This window comes from Callionymus lyra, chromosome 2 (genome assembly GCF_982586985.1).
Source record: "Callionymus lyra chromosome 2, fCalLyr1.hap1.1, whole genome shotgun sequence".
Lineage (NCBI taxonomy): Eukaryota > Metazoa > Chordata > Actinopteri > Syngnathiformes > Callionymidae > Callionymus > Callionymus lyra.
The window spans coordinates 1,054,002-1,075,380 of NC_141819.1; the positions used below are offsets into that span (position 1 = coordinate 1,054,002).

Consider the following 21,379-nt stretch of genomic DNA (forward strand, 5'->3'; position numbering starts at 1 on the left):
TGACCAGTCCTTCCACCACGACCTCGGCACCTTCAGATGGAGTCCATGGATGCGACAGTGGCCTGAAAGCAAAGTTCCAGGAGGCTCAATGTTGGGGAGCACCTACCTGTGCCAACAGTCGTCTTCAACAATGTTGGGGAGCACCTACCTGTGCCAACAGTCGTCTTCAACAATGTTGGGGAGCACCTACCTGTGCCAACAGTTGTCTTCAACAATGTTGGGGAGCACCTACCTGTGCCAACAGTCGTCTTCAACAATGTTGGGGAGCACCTACCTGTGCCAACACTCGTCTTCAACAATGTTGGGGAGCACCTACCTGTGCCAACAATCGTCTTCAACAATGTTGGGGAGCACCTACCTGTGCCAGCAGTCGTCTTCAACAATGTTGGGGAGCACCTACCTGTGCCTACAGTCGTCTTCAACAATGTTGGGGAGCACCTACCTGTGCCAACAGTCGTCTTCAACAATGTTGGGGAGCACCTACTTGTGCGAACACTCGTCTTCAACAATGTTGGGGAGCACCTACCTGTGCCAGCAGTCGTCTTCAACAATGTTGGGGAGCACCTACCTGTGCCAACAGTCGTCTTCAACAATGTTGGGGAGCACCTACCTGTGCCAACAGTCGTCTTCAACAATGTTGGGGAGCACCTACCTGTGCCAGCAGTCGTCTTCAACAATGTTGGGGAGCACCTACCTGTGCCAACACTCATCTTCAACAATGTTGGGGAGCACCTACCTGTGCCAACAGTCGTCTTCAACAATGTTGGGGAGCACCTACCTGTGCCTACAGTCGTCTTCAACAATGTTGGGGAGCACCTACCTGTGCCAACAGTCGTCTTCAACAATGTTGGGGAGCACCTACCTGTGCCAACAGTCGTCTTCAACAATGTTGGGGAGCACCTACCTGTGCCAACAGTCGTCTTCAACAATGTTGGGGAGCACCTACCTGTGCCAACAGTCGTCTTCAACAATGTTGGGGAGCACCTACCTGTGCCAACAGTCGTCTTCAACAATGTTGGGGAGCACCTACCTGTGCCAACAGTCGTCTTCAACAATGTTGGGGAGCACCTACCTGTGCCAACAGTCGTCTTCAACAATGTTGGGGAGCACCTACCTGTGCCAACAGTCGTCTTCAACAATGTTGGGGAGCACCTACCTGTGCCAACAGTCGTCTTCAACAATGTTGGGGAGCACCTACCTGTGCGAACACTCGTCTTCAACAATGTTGGGGAGCACCTACCTGTGCCAACAGTCGTCTTCAACAATGTTGGGGAGCACCTACCTGTGCCAACAGTCGTCTTCAACAATGTTGGGGAGCATCTACCTGTGCCAACAGTCGTCTTCAACAATGTTGGGGAGCACCTACCTGTGCCAACAGTCGTCTTCAACAATGTTGGGGAGCACCTACCTGTGCCAACAGTCGTCTTCAACAATGTTGGGGAGCACCTACCTGTGCCAACAGTCGTCTTCAACAATGTTGGGGAGCACCTACCTGTGCCAACAGTCGTCTTCAACAATGAACGTAAACAAAAACAAGCACAGATCTCGCATCACTGATGACAACCTCCAGGCTGTTGTACGGATCGCCTCAGCACAGGACCTCAAACCAGACGTTGACACACTGGTAAACGGTGTCAGACGTCTGGTCAGAAGACATAGGTTAGCATTTTTAAAAACCCAATTAGAATCTAATAACATTGAATGTAACCAAGAAGAAGAAAAGTTAAACTGTGTGCAATTTAATGATTGTGTTTGTTATTTTCAGAACATGACCGATGGATGGTGGAGAAGATCCACTTGATGTTCAGGACATATAAAGACTCAACAATCTTAATTTCCTGCAATTGATTTATTGTTTCTCTGCTTGAGATGACAGGAGTGACGACACATCAAAGTTGTCTGTCAGACTTATTTCAGTTGCAACTTGTTAGTCTTGAGCTGTAAGTTTTGACATATTTTCATGTGTAGTAATATATTTAGTACCACATTCAAGGCTGAGTGCAGCTGTTTTTATTTTATTGTAAAATGCTACGTCACACATGTTAGCAGCTCACAGTGGTTGGTTTTACACTAGTTATGACCTCAAGTAATACATTCAAAGTCATTTAACATTAAGGAGTTTAATATTAGTTACATTTATTTTACATTAGTTTACATTTAGTTACATTTATAAGTTACATCTGGCCCTTAGAGGGCAGCCATGATGATGATGTGGCCCCTGGTGAAAACCAGTTTGACACCCCTGGTCTAGAACAATAAGCTACCGGTCTCAGCTGCCCATCATGTTCTTGCATGAGAGCTGCTTGAATCAGCACCTATCACTGGGGTTTTGTTCACATCCTAATAACACAGGAGCTTCAACCTGTGCAGGGCCCCATGTCCATGTTCCATCAGTCTTTAACAAGTCATTCAGGGGTTTGGGAATATCACACAGGTGAGGAAGATACCTGCTCAAATATCACACAGGTGAGGAAGATACCTGCTCAAATATCACACAGGTGAGGAAGATACCTGCTCAAATATCACACAGGTGAGGAAGATACCTGCTCAAATATCACACAGGTGAGGAAGATACCTGCTCAAATATCACACAGGTGAGGAAGATACCTGCTCAAATATCACACAGGTGAGGAAGATACCTGCTCAAATATCACACAGGCGAGGAAGATACCTGCTCAAATATCACACAGGTGAGGAAGATACCTGCTCAAATATCACACAGGTGAGGAAGATACCTGCTCAAATATCACACAGGTGAGGAAGATACCTGCTCAAATATCACACAGGTGAGGAAGATACCTGCTCAAATATCACACAGGTGAGGAAGATACCTGCTCAAATATCACACAGGTGAGGAAGATACCTGCTCAAATATCACACAGGCGAGGAAGATACCTGCTCAAATATCACACAGGTGAGGAAGATACCTGCTCAAATATCACACAGGTGAGGAAGATACCTGCTCAAATATCACACAGGCGAGGAAGATACCTGCTCAAATATCACACAGGCGAGGAAGATACCTGCTCAAATATCACACAGGTGAGGAAGATACCTGCTCAAATATCACACAGGCGAGGAAGATACCTGCTCAAATATCACACAGGTGAGGAAGATACCTGCTCAAATATCACACAGGTGAGGAAGATACCTGCTCAAATATCACACAGGTGAGGAAGATACCTGCTCAAATATCACACAGGCGAGGAAGATACCTGCTCAAATATCACACAGGTGAGGAAGATACCTGCTCAAATATCACACAGGCGAGGAAGATACCTGCTCAAATATCACACAGGCGAGGAAGATACCTGCTCAAATATCACACAGGTGAGGAAGATACCTGCTCAAATATCACACAGGTGAGGAAGATACCTGCTCAAATATCACACAGGCGAGGAAGATACCTGCTCAAATATCACACAGGTGAGGAAGATACCTGCTCAAATATCACACAGGCGAGGAAGATACCTGCTCAAATATCACACAGGCGAGGAAGATACCTGCTCAAATATCACACAGGCGAGGAAGATACCTGCTCAAATATCACACAGGTGAGGAAGATACCTGCTCAAATATCACACAGGCGAGGAAGATACCTGCTCAAATATCACATAGGTGAGGAAGATACCTGCTCAAATATCACACAGGTGAGGAAGATACCTGCTCAAATATCACACAGGTGAGGAAGATACCTGCTCAAATATCACACAGGCGAGGAAGATACCTGCTCAAATATCACACAGGCGAGGAAGATACCTGCTCAAATATCACACAGGTGAGGAAGATACCTGCTCAAATATCACACAGGCGAGGAAGATACCTGCTCAAATATCACACAGGCGAGGAAGATACCTGCCCAAATATCACACAGGTGAGGAAGATACCTGCTCAAATATCACACAGGCGAGGAAGATACCTGCCCAAATATCACACAGGTGAGGAAGATACCTGCCCAAATATCACACAGGTGAGGAAGATACCTGCTCAAATATCACACAGGCGAGGAAGATACCTGCCCAAATATCACACAGGTGAGGAAGATACCTGCCCAAATATCACACAGGTGAGGAAGATACCTGCTCAAATATCACACAGGCGAGGAAGATACCTGCTCAAATATCACACAGGTGAGGAAGATACCTGCTCAAATATCACACAGGTGAGGAAGATACCTGCTCAAATATCACACAGGCGAGGAAGATACCTGCTCAAATATCACACAGGCGAGGAAGATACCTGCTCAAATATCACACAGGCGAGGAAGATACCTGCTCAAATATCACACAGGCGAGGAAGATACCTGCTCAAATATCACACAGGTGAGGAAGATACCTGCTCAAATATCACACAGGTGAGGAAGATACCTGCTCAAATATCACACAGGTGAGGAAGATACCTGCTCAAATATCACACAGGTGAGGAAGATACCTGCTCAAATATCACACAGGCGAGGAAGATACCTGCTCAAATATCACACAGGTGAGGAAGATACCTGCTCAAATATCAAACAGGTGAGGAAGATACCTGCTCAAATATCACACAGGTGAGGAAGATACCTGCTCAAATATCACACAGGCGAGGAAGATACCTGCTCAAATATCACACAGGCGAGGAAGATACCTGCTCAAATATCACACAGGCGAGGAAGATACCTGCTCAAATATCACACAGGTGAGGAAGATACCTGCTCAAATATCACACAGGTGAGGAAGATACCTGCTCAAATATCACACAGGCGAGGAAGATACCTGCTCAAATATCACACAGGCGAGGAAGATACCTGCTCAAATATCACACAGGCGAGGAAGATACCTGCTCAAATATCACACAGGCGAGGAAGATACCTGCTCAAATATCACACAGGTGAGGAAGATACCTGCTCAAATATCACACAGGTGAGGAAGATACCTGCTCAAATATCACACAGGTGAGGAAGATACCTGCTCAAATATCACACAGGTGAGGAAGATACCTGCTCAAATATCACACAGGCGAGGAAGATACCTGCTCAAATATCACACGGTGAGGAAGATACCTGCTCAAATATCACACAGGTGAGGAAGATACCTGCTCAAATATCACACAGGTGAGGAAGATACCTGCTCAAATATCACACAGGTGAGGAAGATACCTGCTCAAATATCACACAGGTGAGGAAGATACCTGCTCAAATATCACACAGGTGAGGAAGATACCTGCTCAAATATCACACAGGTGAGAAAGATACCTGCTCAAATATCACACAGGTGAGGAAGATACCTGCTCAAATATCACACAGGTGAGGAAGATACCTGCTCAAATATCACACAGGTGAGGAAGATACCTGCTCAAATATCACACAGGTGAGGAAGATACCTGCCCAAATAATGAACCATCCCGCGACTCCTTCTGAGGTCACATTGTTTGGTTCCAGCAGCTGCATGATGGCTTGAACTTTGACATCATCTGGACGTATTCTCATCCATGGACTGACCAAGTAGTTCTGCTGTCGCAGTGAGACCTTCTCCTTGTCCATCTTCAGGCCTGCTCTCCTCAGGGTGTCACAAGTCTTTTCAAGTATCTCCTCATGTTGCTCCTCTGACTCAGAGTAAACAAGAATGTCCTCCATGTTTACAGCGACTCCATCGAGGTCTTTCAGCAGTTCTGTCGTCTCTCGGGTCACTTGTTGTTCCAAATGGAAGCTGTTGAAGTAGTTTCTCCCACATGTCGTCATGAAGGTCGTCAACTTTGAACTCTCAGGGTCCAGCAGTATCTGCCAGAATCCACTCACAGCATCAAGTAGAGAAAACATTTTGGCATGAGCTAATGGCAAGATGTCCTCCATCCTCGGTAGCAAATACTTTCCCCTCTTGACTGCTCTGTTGAGGTTCTTCAAGACACATATCCTCAGATGTTCCTTCTTTGGTACCATTGGAGCGACCAGTCGGTTGGTTCCTTGATTTCTGTTGTGACTCCAGCATCAACCGGTTCAGTTCCTCCTTCACTCTCTGAAGCTGAAGGTATCTCTGAAGGTATCTCTGAAGGTATCTCTGAAGGTATCTCTGAAGCTGAAGGTATCTCTGAAGGTATCTCTGAAGGTATCTCTGAAGCTGAAGGTATCTCTGAAGGTATCTCTGAAGGTATCTCTGAAGGTATCTCTGAAGCTGAAGGTATCTCTGAAGGTATCTCTGAAGGTATCTCTGAAGCTGAAGGTATCTCTGAAGGTATCTCTGAAGGTATCTCTGAAGGTATCTCTGAAGCTGAAGGTATCTCTGAAGGTATCTCTGAAGGTATCTCTGAAGGTATCTCTGAAGGTATCTCTGAAGGTATCTCTGAAGCTGAAGGTATCTCTGAAGGTATCTCTGAAGATATCTCTGAAGGTATCTCTGAAGGTATCTCTGAAGCTGAAGGTATCTCTGAAGGTATCTCTGAAGATATCTCTGAAGGTATCTCTGAAGGTATCTCTGAAGCTGAAGGTATCTCTGAAGGTATCTCTGAAGCTGAAGGTATCTCTGAAGGTATCTCTGAAGCTGGAGGTATCTCTGAAGGTATCTCTGAAGGTATCTCTGAAGCTGAAGGTATCTCTGAAGGTATTGACTCTCTTGCTGTTGTCAGACTTTATGGTTGGACATCGTCTTGAGTCAGATTTTTATTGGCGTGATGTTCAATGTTCCAATTTCATCTGAACTTTGGATCCTTTCCTTCTGTGAAGCTTCCACCTCTCGATCCGTTTCTAACCACTGCTGTCGCTACATTTCTTCCGAGCAGATGACTTTCACTCCCACAGAGGACGTGAACTTTGAACTTGTAATGTCGCTGTGAAATAACCCAAACACTCAAGGCGACCTCCTGGACTGTCCAGTGGATCTCCTTCTTTAAAGCAGGTCTTCACTCATCAGCTTGAACGTATCTTCTGATACAACAGTGGTATCAGCACCAGTGTCACTTTTAAAGTTCACCAGAACGTCAAGAATTCTGAGTTTCACTTTCCAGGCGTCATTAGAGTGGTTTACTTGTGTGACCTCTGAGGAGATGATGGTGGTCTGTCCTCACATGGACCTCATGACTGTGAACGACACACAGCAGCATCTTCTGACATGTGTGGCTCAGAGTGTCTTGAGGACTTCATCTCTTAAATGATCTTCTCCACATGTAGCACTTCTTTCTTCCCTTTGAAGCATGTGCTTGATGTCCTCTTCGTCCATGTCTCTGCATCTGACCTTCTCTGTTGTCCACTTTGATACTTCATTCAGGTTCTGGTCTCTGCTGCTTGTTCATGACTTTAACTTGTTCTGATTGACAAACTAACTCGACCGCTTTGTCCAGAGTTAAGTCCTTGTTCGCTGTAGCTTCTCTGACAGTTTCCTCCAAGATGCCCTCGACAGTCTGTCAGGAAGATTTTCATTTTTCACTTCAGTGTCTGTGAGCTTGTGCGCGGATGTATAAAGATATTTACATTTATATATGTATAATATAACATGTATCCTCCGTGCTCTCGGCTGCTGCACACGCTCGTGAAAACCTGCTCGTTCATGTATGACGTTAACTTTTGCCACAAAATAATTGTCGAGTTTGTCCAGCAGGGTTTCATCGTCGTCTTCATCTTCTTCTTGAACAAAGATGAACGTTTTAAACACTTGTTCGGACTCTTTTCCGAGTGAATAGAGCAGCTGCACACCTGCACCTGCACCTGCACACCTGCACACCTGCACCTGCACACCTGCACCTGCACCTGCACACCTGCACCTGCACACCTGCACACCTGCACACCTGCACCTGCACACCTGCACCTGCACACCTGCACACCTGCACACCTGCACCTGCACACCTGCACACCTGCACACCTGCACCTGCACACCTGCACACCTGCACCTGCACCTGCACACCTGCACCTGCACACCTGCACACCTGCACCTGCACACCTGCACACCTGCACCTGCACACCTGCACACCTGCACACCTGCACACCTGCACCTGCACACCTGCACACCTGCACCTGCACACCTGCACCTGCACACCTGCACCTGCACCTGCACACCTGCACACCTGCACACCTGCACCTGCACACCTGCACCTGCACCTGCACCTGCACCTGCACACCTGCACACCTGCACACCTGCACCTGCACACCTGCACCTGCACACCTGCACCTGCACACCTGCACACCTGCACCTGCACACCTGCACCTGCACACCTGCACACCTGCACACCTGCACCTGCACACCTGCACCTGCACACCTGCACACCTGCACCTGCACACCTGCACCTGCACACCTGCACCTGCACCTGCACACCTGCACCTGCACCTGCACACCTGCACACCTGCACCTGCACACCTGCACCTGCACACCTGCACCTGCACACCTGCACCTGCACCTGCACACCTGCACCTGCACCTGCACACCTGCACCTGCACCTGCACACCTGCACACCTGCACACCTGCACACCTGCACCTGCACACCTGCACCTGCACACCTGCACACCTGCACACCTGCACCTGCACACCTGCACACCTGCACCTGCACACCTGCACCTGCACCTGCACACCTGCACCTGCACCTGCACACCTGCACCTGCACACCTGCACACCTGCACCTCTCCAACATATCCAACCTACTTCCTCCTCCTTGCTTAGCTTCGTTGCCACGAGGTGGCGCTGGAAGCGTTGTCTCCACGGCGGCCAAAGTTTCAGGCGAGAAAAGTCCAAACTTTCTGGTGGGGAGAATTTGGCCATGATCCTTCAACTTCTGCACCATGTAGTGATATGTAGCCACAAATAAACCAGCGCTGAACATCCGTGTAGGAGCTTGATTGACGTCTTTAGCCGTAGCTTCGGACCAAGAACAACACACCCGTCACATGTGATGTATCCATGCGCCGTAGAAAACATAGTCCCTTAACACCACAGAAACGTCACAATCAGTTTGTCAATACAATCACAAACTCAGTCTTAAAACCTCCATTTTTTCTGTGGTGTTTGGAACAAAGTGACAGAAATAAAAGATGATATAAATATAACTTTATTGACAATAACGTGTTGACGATGAACAAGACCAACAGTCTTGAGTCAAGAAAATAAAAACATTAAAAATCGAATAAAAGTCGTGATCGACAGGTTTGTGTGTCACGTGATTCAATGACGTTGTAAAAAAGGAAACACAACAAAGTCAACAAAAGTGTCTTTGATTCAAAAACATCAAACTAAAGCTTAAAAGTTTCATAATAAAGACGAAACCCTGGTTTCAATATAAAAGACATGAAAACAAATAAATGACAAAAAATAAAAACGTGAAAATGACAAAAATATACTTATAATGATTAAATACTAGTGTTTATTTGAAGACAAACACTCGTGGTCTTACGTTCCTTTTGTTTAGTAAATGTTTGATCATTTCAATCCAAAATAAGTTTTTAATTCACAGTTCGCGAGTAAACCTATGACGTCACGCGGAACTACTTTGTATTTGACGTTGTTTCTAGTCGACACCGTTCAGCGACAACACTCGCCGTCTGGATCCGGAACCTCGAAGCAAAACAAGCGCCGGAATCAAAGGTATTATATAAATATATATATTATAGATAAAGTTCTTCGTTCGGCCTCGTGTTTGAAGAAACGTTTGTGTTTAAGCGCGTGTTTGTTAGTGTCGCGCACGCGCCGCGTGAGCGCGCGTCAGCAGAGCTGAGCTAGCAGCTGCAACACCGGAAATGATCGAAACGAAAGCTCGAGATGTTTGTTGAGAAGATACTCTGAACCTGCGTCACGTGTTTGAAGATCTTCTGATGGACCTCCACGAGAAGAACGGACGAGCCTCGTTGCTGGACAGCGGAGAAGACTTCGAGATGCTGGACGACGAGAACAACGATGAAGATCCTCCTCCTCTGGAAGATGCTGGAGGAGGCGCGAGGGACGAGGAGGCGCCTGGAGGAGGAGGAGGAGGAGGAGGAGGATCGGACCAGCCCGAGGAGGAATGGATGGACATACTGAGTAAGAGCAGGAGACACTGAAGCTTCTCCTGGTCATGGTCCTCCAGACGAGAAGAAGGACTCACACCTGTGTCTCCAGGCAACGGGCTGCTGAAGAAGAAGGTCCTGCAGGAGGGCGAGGGCCGAGACACTCGTCCTCAGAGAGGACAGAACGTGAGGATCCGACTGGAGACGTCCCTGAAGGGTGGACCTCGTGTGGAGGAGGAGCAGGAGGTGACCTTCACTCTGGGAGATGGTGATGTCCTCCAGGTCGGTGGTTCGACTCCCGGTCGTTCATCCGTGTTTTTGTGTTTGTCAACATGTCTGGTTTCTTCAGGTGCTGGATCTGACTGTGCAGCTCATGGAGAAGAACGAGAAGGTTCTGATCCACACGGATGCTAGATATGCTTATGGAGCTCTGGGCAGGTACGTGTTTTCAACAACTTAACTAGAGTCAAACAACTTAACTAGAGTCAAACAACTTAACTAGAGTCAAACAACTTAACTAGAGTCAAACAACTTAACTAGAATCAAACAATTTAACTATAATCAAACAACTTAACTAGAGTCAAACAACTTAACTAGAATCAAACCATTTAACTAGAATCAAACAACTTAACTAGAATCAAACAATTTAACTATAATCAAACAACTTAACTAGAGTCAAACAACTTAACTAGAGTCAAACAACTTAACTAGAGTCAAACAACTTAACTAGAGTCAAACAACTTAACTAGAATCAAACAATTTAACTATAATCAAACAACTTAACTAGAGTCAAACAACTTAACTAGAATCAAACCATTTAACTAGAATCAAACAACTTAACTAGAATCAAACAATTTAACTATAATCAAACAACTTAACTAGAGTCAAACAACTTAACTAGAATCAAACAACTTAACTAGAATCAAACAACTTAACTAGAATCAAACAACTTAACTAGAATCAAACAACTTAACTAGAATCAAACAACTTTACTAGAATCAAACAATTTAACTATAATCAAACAACTTAACTAGAATCAACAAACAACTTAACTAGAATCAAACAATTTAACTATAATCAAACAACTTAACTATAATCAAACAACTTAACTAGAATCAACAAACAACTTAACTAGAATCAAACAATTTAACTATAATCAAACAACTTAACTAGAATCAACAAACAACTTAACTAGAATCAAACAACTTAACTAGAGTCAAACAACTTAACTAGAGTCAAACAACTTAACTAGAGTCAAACAACTTAACTAGAATCAAACAACTTAACTAGAATCAAACAACTTAACTAGAATCAAACAATTTAACTATAATCAAACAACTTAACTAGAATCAACAAACAACTTAACTAGAATCAAACAACTTAACTAGAATCAAACCATTTAACTAGAATCAAACAACTTAACTAGAATCAAACAATTTAACTAGAATCAAACAACTTAACTAGAATCAAACAATTTAACTAGAATCAAACAACTTAACTAGAATCAAACAACTTAACTAGAATCAAACAACTTAACTAGAATCAAACAATTTAACTAGAATCCAACAATTTAACTAGAATCAAACAACTTAACTAGAATCAAACAACTTAACTAGAATCAAACCATTTAACTAGAATCAAACAACTTAACTAGAATCAAACAACTTAACTAGAATCAAACAACTTAACTAGAATCAAACAACTTAACTAGAATCAAACAATTTAACTAGAATCAAACAACTTAACTAGAATCAAACAACTTAACTAGAATCAAACCATTTAACTAGAATCAAACAACTTAACTAGAATCAAACAACTTAACTAGAATCAAACCATTTAACTAGAATCAAACAACTTAACTAGAGTCAAACAACTTAACTAGAGTCAAACAACTCAACTAAAATCAAACAATTTTCAACTAAAATCAAACAATTTTCAACTATAATCCAACAATTTAAACTATAATCCAACAATTTTCAACTAAAATCAAACAATTTTCAACTATAATCAAACAATTTTCAACTATCATCAAACAATTTTCAACTAAAATCCAACAATTTTCAACTAAAATCCAACAATTTTCAACTATAATCCAACAATTTAAACTATAATCCAACAATTTTCAACTATAATCCAACAATTTTCAACTAAAATCCAACAATTTTCAACTAAAATCCAACAATTTTCAACTATAATCCAACAATTTTCAACTATAATCAAACCATTTTCAACTAAAATCAAACAATTTTCAACCATAATCAAACAATTTTCAACTAAAATCAAACAATTTTCAACTATAATCAAACAATTTTCAACTATAATCAAACAATTTTCAACTATAATCCAACAATTTTCAACTATAATCAAACAATTTTCAACTATAATCCAACAATTTTCAACTATAATCCAACAATTTTCAACTATAATCCAACAATTTTCAACTATAATCAAACAATTTTCAACTATAATCAAACAATTTTCAACTATAATCCAACAATTTTCAACTATAATCCAACAATTTTCTACTATAATCAAACAATTTTCTACTATAATCCAACAATTTTCTACTATAATCCAACAATTTTCAACTATAATCCAACAATTTTCAACTATAATCCAACAATTTTCAACTATAATCAAACAATTTTCAACTATAATCAAACAATTTAAACTATAATCAAACAATTTAAACTATAATCAAACAATTTTCAACTATAATCCAACAATTTTCAACTATAATCAAACAATTTTCAACTATAATCAAACAATTTTCAACTATAATCCAACAATTTTCAACTATAATCAAACAATTTTCAACTATAATCAAACAATTTTCAACTATAATCAAACAATTTTCAACTATAATCCAACAATTTTCAACTATAATCAAACAATTTTCAACTATAATCAAACAATTTAAACTATAATCAAACAATTTTCAACTAAAATCCAACAATTTTCAACTATAATCCAACAATTTAAACTATAATCCAACAATTTTCAACTAAAATCAAACAATTTTCAACTATAATCCAACAATTTAAACTATAATCCAACAATTTTCAACTAAAATCAAACAATTTTCAACTATAATCAAACAATTTTCAACTATAATCAAACAATTTTCAACTAAAATCAAACAATTTTCAACTAAAATCCAACAATTTTCAACTATAATCCAACAATTTAAACTATAATCCAACAATTTTCACCTATAATCCAACAATTTTCAACTAAAATCCAACAATTTTCAACTATAATCCAACAATTTTCAACTAAAATCCAACAATTTTCAACTATAATCCAACAATTTTCAACTACAATCAAACCATTTTCAACTAAAATCAAACAATTTTCAACTATAATCAAACAATTTTCAACTAAAATCAAACAATTTTCAACTATAATCAAACAATTTTCAACTATAATCAAACAATTTTCAACTATAATCCAACAATTTTCAACTATAATCAAACAATTTTCAACTATAATCCAACAATTTTCAACTATAATCCAACAATTTTCAACTATAATCAAACAATTTTCAACTATAATCAAACAATTTTCAACTATAATCCAACAATTTTCAACTATAATCCAACAATTTTCAACTATAATCAAACAATTTTCTACTATAATCAAACAATTTTCTACTATAATCCAACAATTTTCTACTATAATCCAACAATTTTCAACTATAATCCAACAATTTTCAACTATAATCCAACAATTTTCAACTATAATCAAACAATTTTCAACTATAATCAAACAATTTAAACTATAATCAAACAATTTAAACTATAATCCAACAATTTTCAACTATAATCCAACAATTTTCAACTATAATCCAACAATTTTCAACTATAATCAAACAATTTTCAACTATAATCAAACAATTTTCAACTATAATCAAACAATTTTCAACTATAATCAAACAATTTTCAACTATAATCCAACAATTTTCAACTATAATCAAACAATTTTCAACTATAATCAAACAATTTTCAACTATAATCCAACAATTTTCAACTATAATCAAACAATTTTCAACTATAATCAAACAATTTAAACTATAATCAAACAATTTAAACTATAATCCAACAATTTTCAACTATAATCCAACAATTTTCAACTATAATCAAACAATTTAAACTATAATCCAACAATTTTCAACTATAATCAAACAATTTTCAACTATAATCAAACAATTTTCAACTACAATCCAACAATTTTCAACTATAATCAAACAATTTTCAACTATAATCAAACAATTTAAACTATAATCAAACAATTTAAACTATAATCCAACAATTTTCAACTATAATCCAACAATTTTCAACTATAATCAAACAATTTAAACTATAATCCAACAATTTTCAACTATAATCAAACAATTTTCAACTATAATCAAACAATTTTCAACTACAATCCAACAATTTTCAACTATAATCAAACAATTTTCAACTATAATCCAACAATTTTCAACTATAATCCAACAATTTTCTACTATAATCCAACAATTTTCAACTATAATCAAACAATTTAAACTATAATCAAACAATTTAAACTATAATCAAACAATTTTCAACTATAATCCAACAATTTTCAACTATAATCAAACAATTTTCAACTAAAATCCAACAATTTTCAACTATAATCCAACAATTTTCAACTATAATCAAACAATTTTCTACTATAATCCAACAATTTTCAACTATAATCAAACAATTTTCAACTATAATCCAACAATTTTCAACTATAATCCAACAATTTTCTACTATAATCCAACAATTTTCAACTATAATCAAACAATTTAAACTATAATCAAACAATTTAAACTATAATCAAACAATTTTCAACTATAATCCAACAATTTTCAACTATAATCAAACAATTTTCAACTAAAATCCAACAATTTTCAACTATAATCCAACAATTTTCAACTATAATCAAACTATTTTCAACTATAATCAAACAATTTTCAACTAAAATCCAACAATTTTCAACTATAATCCAACAATTTTCAACTATAATCCAACAATTTTCAACTATAATCAAACAATTTTCAACTAAAATCCAACAATTTTCAACTATAATCCAACAATTTTCAACTATAATCAAACTATTTTCAACTATAATCAAACAATTTTCTACTATAATCCAACAATTTTCAACTATAATCCAACAATTTTCAACTATAATCCAACAATTTTCTACTATAATCAAACAATTTTCAACTAAAATCAAACAATTTTCAACTAAAATCAAACAATTTTCAACCATAATCAAAAACTTGTTGACAGTGATGACCCTAAGGTTCCTCCCAACACGGATCTGTCTCTGGAGGTCAAGCTCCTAGAGGTCACGGACGCTCCCGACCTTGAGCTCCTCCCTCCAGCAGAGAAGATCTCGCTCGCCCACGTCAAGAGAGAGAGAGGAAACTTCTACTACCAGCGCGGCGACTTCGCTTTCGCCGTCAACTCGTACGGCGTCGCCCTCAAGGTCATCGACTCCAGCTCCAGAGGTCAGAGGTCGCAAGCGTCGATGAGGGGTCGGTCCCACTCTTGAGTGACAGGCGTGTCTCCTCAGTGGACGTCACGGCCGAGGACGAGGTCGCGCTGACGGAGGTGAAGGTCAAGTGTCTGAACAACATGGCCGCCTCTCAGCTGAAGCTGGACCATCATGACGCCGTCGTCAAGTCGTGCTCAGCAGCTCTGGAGCTGCAGCCGGAGAACGTGAAGGCCATGTATCGTCTGGGGAAGGTTGGTCCTCCTTCCTCTTCTCCTCTTCTCTTTCTTTCTTTCTTCTCTTCTTCTTCTGTTTCTTTCCTCTGTTTCTTCTGTTTCTTTTCTTCTTTTGTTTTGTTCTTCTTTTCTTCTTCTGTTTCTTTCATCTGTGTCTTCTGTTTCTTTTCTTCTTCTTCTCTTTCTTTCTTCTTTTCTTCTTCTGTTTCTTTCATCTGTGTCTTCTGTTTCTTTTCTTCTTCTTCTCTTTCTTTCTTCTTTTCTTCTTCTCTTTCTTTCATCTGTGTCTTCTGTTTCTTTTATTCTTCTCTTTCTTTCTTCTTTTCTTCTTCTGTTTCTTTCTTTTTTTTTCTTTTCTTCCGTTTCTTTCTTTTGTTTCTTTTCTTCTTCCGTCTCTTTCTTCTGTTTCTTCTCTTCTTCTGTCTATCATCTGTTTCTTCTTCTGTCCCTTTTTTCTGTTCCTTCTCTTCTGTCTCTATCATCTGTTTCTTCTTCTGTCTCTTTCTTCTGTTTCTTCTCTTCTTCTGTCTCTATCATCTGTTTCTTCTTCTGTCCCTTTCTTCTGTTCCTTCTCTTCTGTCTCTATCATCTGTTTCTTCTTCTCTTCTTCTGTCTCTTTCTTCTGTTTCTTCTCTTCTTCTGTCTCTATCATCTGTTTCTTCTTCTCTTCTTCTGTCTCTTTCTTCTGTTCCTTCTCTTCTTCTGTCTCTATCATCTGTTTCTTCTTCTCTTCTTCTGTCTCTTTCTTCTGTTCCTTCTCTTCTGTCTCTATCATCTGTTTCTTCTTCTCTTCTTCTGTCTCTTTCTTCTGTTCCTTCTCTTCTTCTGTCTCTATCATCCGTTTCTTCCTTCTTTTGTTTATCTTTTTCTGTTTCTTCTGTTCCTCTTTTGTTTCTTCTGTCCTTCTTCTTCTGTCCTCCTTCAGACCTTCTTCTGTCCTTCTTCTTCTGTCCTTCTTCTTCTGTTCCTCTTCTTCTGTCCTTCTTCTTCTGTCCTTCTTCTTCTGTTCCTCTTCTTCTGTCCTTCTTCTTCTGTCCTTCTTCTTCTGACCTTCTTCTTCTGTCCTTCTTCTGTCCTTCTTCTGTTCCTCTTCTTCTGTCCTTCTTCTTCTGTTCCTCTTCTTCTGTTCCTCTTCTTCTGTTCCTCTTCTTCTGTCCTTCTTCTTCTGTCCTTCTTCTTCTGTCCTTCTTCTTCTGTCCTTCTTCTTCTGTCCTTCTTCTTCTGTCCTTCTTCTTCTGTTCCTCTTCTTCTGTCCTCCTTCTTCTGACCTTCTTCTGTTCCTCTTCTTCTTCTGTCCTCCTTCTTCTGACCTTCTTCTTCTGTTCCTCTTCTTCTGTCCTTCTTCTTCTGTCCTTCTGTTCCTCTTCTTCTGTCCTTCTTCTTCTGTTCCTCTTCTTCTGTCCTTCTTCTTCTGTTCCTCTTCTTCTGTCCTCCTTCTTCTGACCTTCTTCTGTTCCTCTTCTTCTGTCCTTCTTCTTCTGTCCTTCTTCTGTTCCTCTTCTTCTGTCCTTCTTCTTCTGTTCCTCTTCTTCTGTCCTTCTTCTTCTGTTCCTCTTCTTCTGTCCTTCTTCTTCTGTTCTTCTTCTTCTGTCCTTCTTCTTCTGTTCCTCTTCTTCTGTCCTTCTTCTTCTGTTCCTCTTCTTCTGTCCTTCTTCTTCTGTCCTTCTTCTTCTGTTCCTCTTCTTCTGTCCTCCTTCTTCTGACCTTCTTCTGACCTTCTTCTTCTGTCCTCCTTCTTCTGTTCCTCTTCTTCTGTCCTTCTTCTTCTGTCCTTCTTCTGTCCTTCTTCTTCTGTTCCTCTTCTTCTGTTCCTCTTCTTCTGTCCTTCTTCTTCTGTTCCTCTTCTTCTGTTCCTCTCCTTCTACTGCAGCTCATGGTTGTCTCTCCTAAGGTTCTGTCTCTTCGAGGCGAGTACCAAGAAGCCAATCACATCCTGAGGAGAGCATTGAAGCTGGAACCAGCAAACAAGGTCAGACGTTCATCTCTTGTTTGACCAGCAGGAGGCGCCAGAGAGTTGGTTCCGTGCGTGTGTGTGTGTGTGTGCGTGTGTGTGCGTGTGTGTGCGCACACTTGTTCACGCAGACACTGGTGTTAAAAGAAAATGGTTTTAAAACTAGATCTTCTACAACATGTCGCACCGGAGCTTCTCCGTCGTCACATGATCGTCTGTGAGTCGCGTGATTGGCTGAGAGTTTGATTGGCAGCTCTGTGCTCCGATAGTTCTGTCTGGAGACTATCGTACGTTTATAGATTTAAAAGACTTCGATCAAATGTAGAGAATCTAGAATAAAACATTTTTTAATTGTTGGAAGAATAACTAATGTAAAAAAATGAATAATTGAATTAAACAAATGTATAATGTAATCATTAAAGCTTATACAACAACATTTCAATGAATAGAAGATTAAAAAGTTAAATTCTACCATTAAATACAAAATAATTGTCTAAAGAAATATTGTTTTAATATTATTATTGTTTTTACTTATTTTGGAAAAGTAACCAAATCCTGTGAAATGTGATGAAATGATTGAAACACAATCATCTACTGTCAGGAGAAACAACAGTCGTTCAAGAGGATCGTGACGGTCGTCATGGTGACGACGACTTCTTCTCTTCCTGGACGAATGAACGAGAGATTTTTTTAACTTTTAGTTTCTGTGTTTTTTATGTTGGAATTATTGTTCCTTCTTTCTTTCTTTCCATCTTTGAATGTATCTTTCTTTATAGCGTCATCTTTCCTTTCCTCTATCCTTTCCTCTTTCCTCTCATCTATCCTTTCATCTTTCCTTTTCTCTTTCTTTCCTTTCATCTTTCCCTTTCTCTTTCATTTTCTCTTTCCTCTCATCTATCCTTTCATCTTTCCTTTCATCTTTCCTTTCCTCTATCCTTTCATCTTTCCTTTCATCTTTCCTTTCCTCTTTCCTCTCTATCCTTTTATCTATCGTTCCTCTCATCTTTCCTTTTATCTTTCTTTCCTCTCATCTTTCCTTTTCTCTTTCTTTCCTTTCATCTTTCCCTTTCTCTTTCCTTTCCTCTTTCCTCTCATCTATCCTTTTATCTTTCTTTCCTTTCCTCTTTCCTTTCCTCTTTCCTTTTCTCTTTCCTTTCCTCTTTCCTTTTCTCTTTCCTCTCATCTTTCCTTTTATCTTTCTTTCCTTTCATCTTTCCTTTTCTCTTTCCTTTCCTCTTTCCTCCCATCTATCCTTTTATCTTTCTTTCCTCTTTCCTCTCATCTATCCTTTTATCTTTCTTTCCTTTCCTCTTTCCTTTTCTCTTTCCTTACCTCTTTCCTTTTCTCTTTCCTTTCCTCTTTCCTCTTTCCTATCATCTATCCTTTTATCTATCTTTCCTCTTTCCTCTCATCTTTCCTTTTATCTATCTATCCTTTCATCTTTCCTTTCTTCCATGTATCATTTCATCTTTCCTTTCATCTATGTATCCTATCATCCTTCCTTTCATCTTCACTTTCATCGATCCATCTTTTCATCTTTCTGAGGTCAAGGTCATGTCCTCCACCTCCTTCATCCTCCTCTTCAAGTGTAAACCTTTCCTTCCAGACGATCCATGCAGAACTGTCTAAGCTGGCCAAGAAGACCGCGGAGCAGAAAGGAGCCGAGCAGGAGCTTTACAAGAAGATGTTGGGGAACCATGTGTCCGTCACCTCGGAGAAGAAGCAGTCCAAGAAGTCGTGGGTAAGAATCTCTGGGAGATGGACTGTGATGGTGAAGATGATGATGATGACGATGATGAAGATGATGATGATGGAGATGATGGAGATTAAGATGATGATGATGAAGATGATAATGGAGATGATAATGGAGATGATAGAGATGATAGAGATTAAGATGATGATGATGAAGATGATGACGATGATGAAGATGATGATGATGGAGATGATAGAGATTAAGATGATGATGAAGAAGATGATGATGATGATGATGATGTAGATGATAATGATGATGATGTAGATGATAATGGAGATGATAATGGAGACGATAGAGATTAAGATGATGATGATGAAGATGATGACGATGATGATGATGGAGATGATAATGGAGATGATAGAGATTAAGATGATGATGATGATGTAGATGAAGATGATGATGATAATGGAGATGATAATGGAGATGATAATGGAGATGATAGAGATTAAGATGATTATGATGATGTAGATGAAGATGAAGATGATAATGGAGATGATAATGGAGATGATAGAGATTAAGATGATGATGATGATGTAGATGAAGATGATGATGATAATGGAGATGATGATGAAGATGTTGATGGAGATGATGATGATATTGAAGATGATGATGATGGAGATGATGATGCTGAAGATGATAATGAAGATGATGATGATGATAATGGAGATAATGATAATGAAGATGATGATGATGATAATGATGATGAAGATGATGATAATGGAGATGATGATGATAATGACGACGACATCATTGTCTTCAACCTCTGACTGTCATGTGATGTTCCTTCAGCGTCTGAGCTGGAAGTGGTTGTTCGGAGCGACGGCGGTGGCGATCGGGGGCGTGGCTCTGTCCGTGGTGTTCGCCGCTCGCAGCTGATCGTCATGACGACACGTAGGACAGTGGAACCCGTAGAAGAACGATGGTCCTTCTATGTTTGATGGAGCAGGTTTGACGTCAACACTGTTGTCAAGGAGATGCTTCACTCAACACTTTATCTGCCTCTGAACCACTGAAGCTCATTCCACGACGTCCAGAGTTCACCTGTGCAGGTGTGCCAGTCACTTTACCTGTGCAGGTGTGCGAGTCACTTTACCTCAGGTTTAGATCATTTCCACACGTCGACCAAAAACATGTCTTGATTAATTTATGTTGATTAAACGTGCACTGATCCATCGTGTCGTCCTTCCTCAGTCACATGATTGACACATGACACCTGCTTGATTGACACATGACTGATTGACACATGACACCTGCTTGATTGACACATGACTGATTGACACATGACTGCACACCTGCTTGATTGACACATGACTGATTGACACATGACACCTGCTTGATTGACACATGACTGCACACCTGCTTGATTGACACATGATTGACACATGACTGCACATGTGTTTGATTGACACATGACACCTGCTTGATTGACACATGACACTGCTTGATGGACACATGACTGATTGACACATGACTGCACACGTGCTGGATTGACACATGACTGATTGACACATGACTGCACACGTGCTTGATTGACACATGACTGCACACGTGCTGGAATGACACATGACTGATTGACACATGACTGCACACGTGCTGGATTGACACATGACTGATTGACACATGACTGCACACGTGCTGGATTGACACATGACTGATTGAAACATGACTGCACACGTGCTGGATTGACACATGACTGATTGACACATGACTGCACACGTGCTGGATTGACACATGACTGATTGAAACATGACTGCACACGTGCTGGATTGACACATGACTGATTGACACATGACTGCACACGTGCTGGATTGACACATGACTGATTGACACATGACTGCATACGTGCTGGATTGACACATTACTGCACACGTGCTTGATTGACACATGACTGATTGACACATGACACCTGCTTGATTGACAAATGACTGATTGACACATTACTGCACACGTGCTTGATTGACACATGACTGATTGACACATGACTGATTGACACATGA

General features: G+C 40.0%; 1 protein-coding gene across 1 annotated transcript; it reads left to right on the forward strand.

Moving 5' to 3' along the window:
* The first annotated feature begins 9,276 nt into the window (after positions 1 to 9,276).
* fkbp8 (FKBP prolyl isomerase 8) lies at positions 9,277 to 20,554 on the forward strand. Its single transcript, XM_087782007.1, has 9 exons — positions 9,277 to 9,536; positions 9,756 to 9,968; positions 10,047 to 10,216; positions 10,284 to 10,372; positions 15,238 to 15,458; positions 15,524 to 15,696; positions 17,570 to 17,647; positions 19,236 to 19,370; positions 20,172 to 20,554. The coding sequence occupies exons 2-9, from the start codon at positions 9,764 to 9,766 to the stop codon at positions 20,256 to 20,258; spliced, it is 1,158 nt and encodes a 385-aa protein (XP_087638133.1). The 5' UTR covers positions 9,277 to 9,536; positions 9,756 to 9,763; the 3' UTR covers positions 20,259 to 20,554.
* The last annotated feature ends 825 nt before the right edge of the window (positions 20,555 to 21,379 follow it).

Excerpts from the sequence above, each read along its gene's own strand:
- fkbp8 (XM_087782007.1), top strand. The coding sequence starts at position 9,764 with ATGGACCTCCACGAGAAGAACGGACGAGCCTCGTTGCTGGACAGCGGA. Across the intron at positions 9,969-10,046 it reads GGAATGGATGGACATACTGA|GCAACGGGCTGCTGAAGAAG; the intron begins GTAAGAGCAGGA and ends CTGTGTCTCCAG. Across the intron at positions 15,697-17,569 it reads CCATGTATCGTCTGGGGAAG|GTTCTGTCTCTTCGAGGCGA; the intron begins GTTGGTCCTCCT and ends GTCTCTCCTAAG.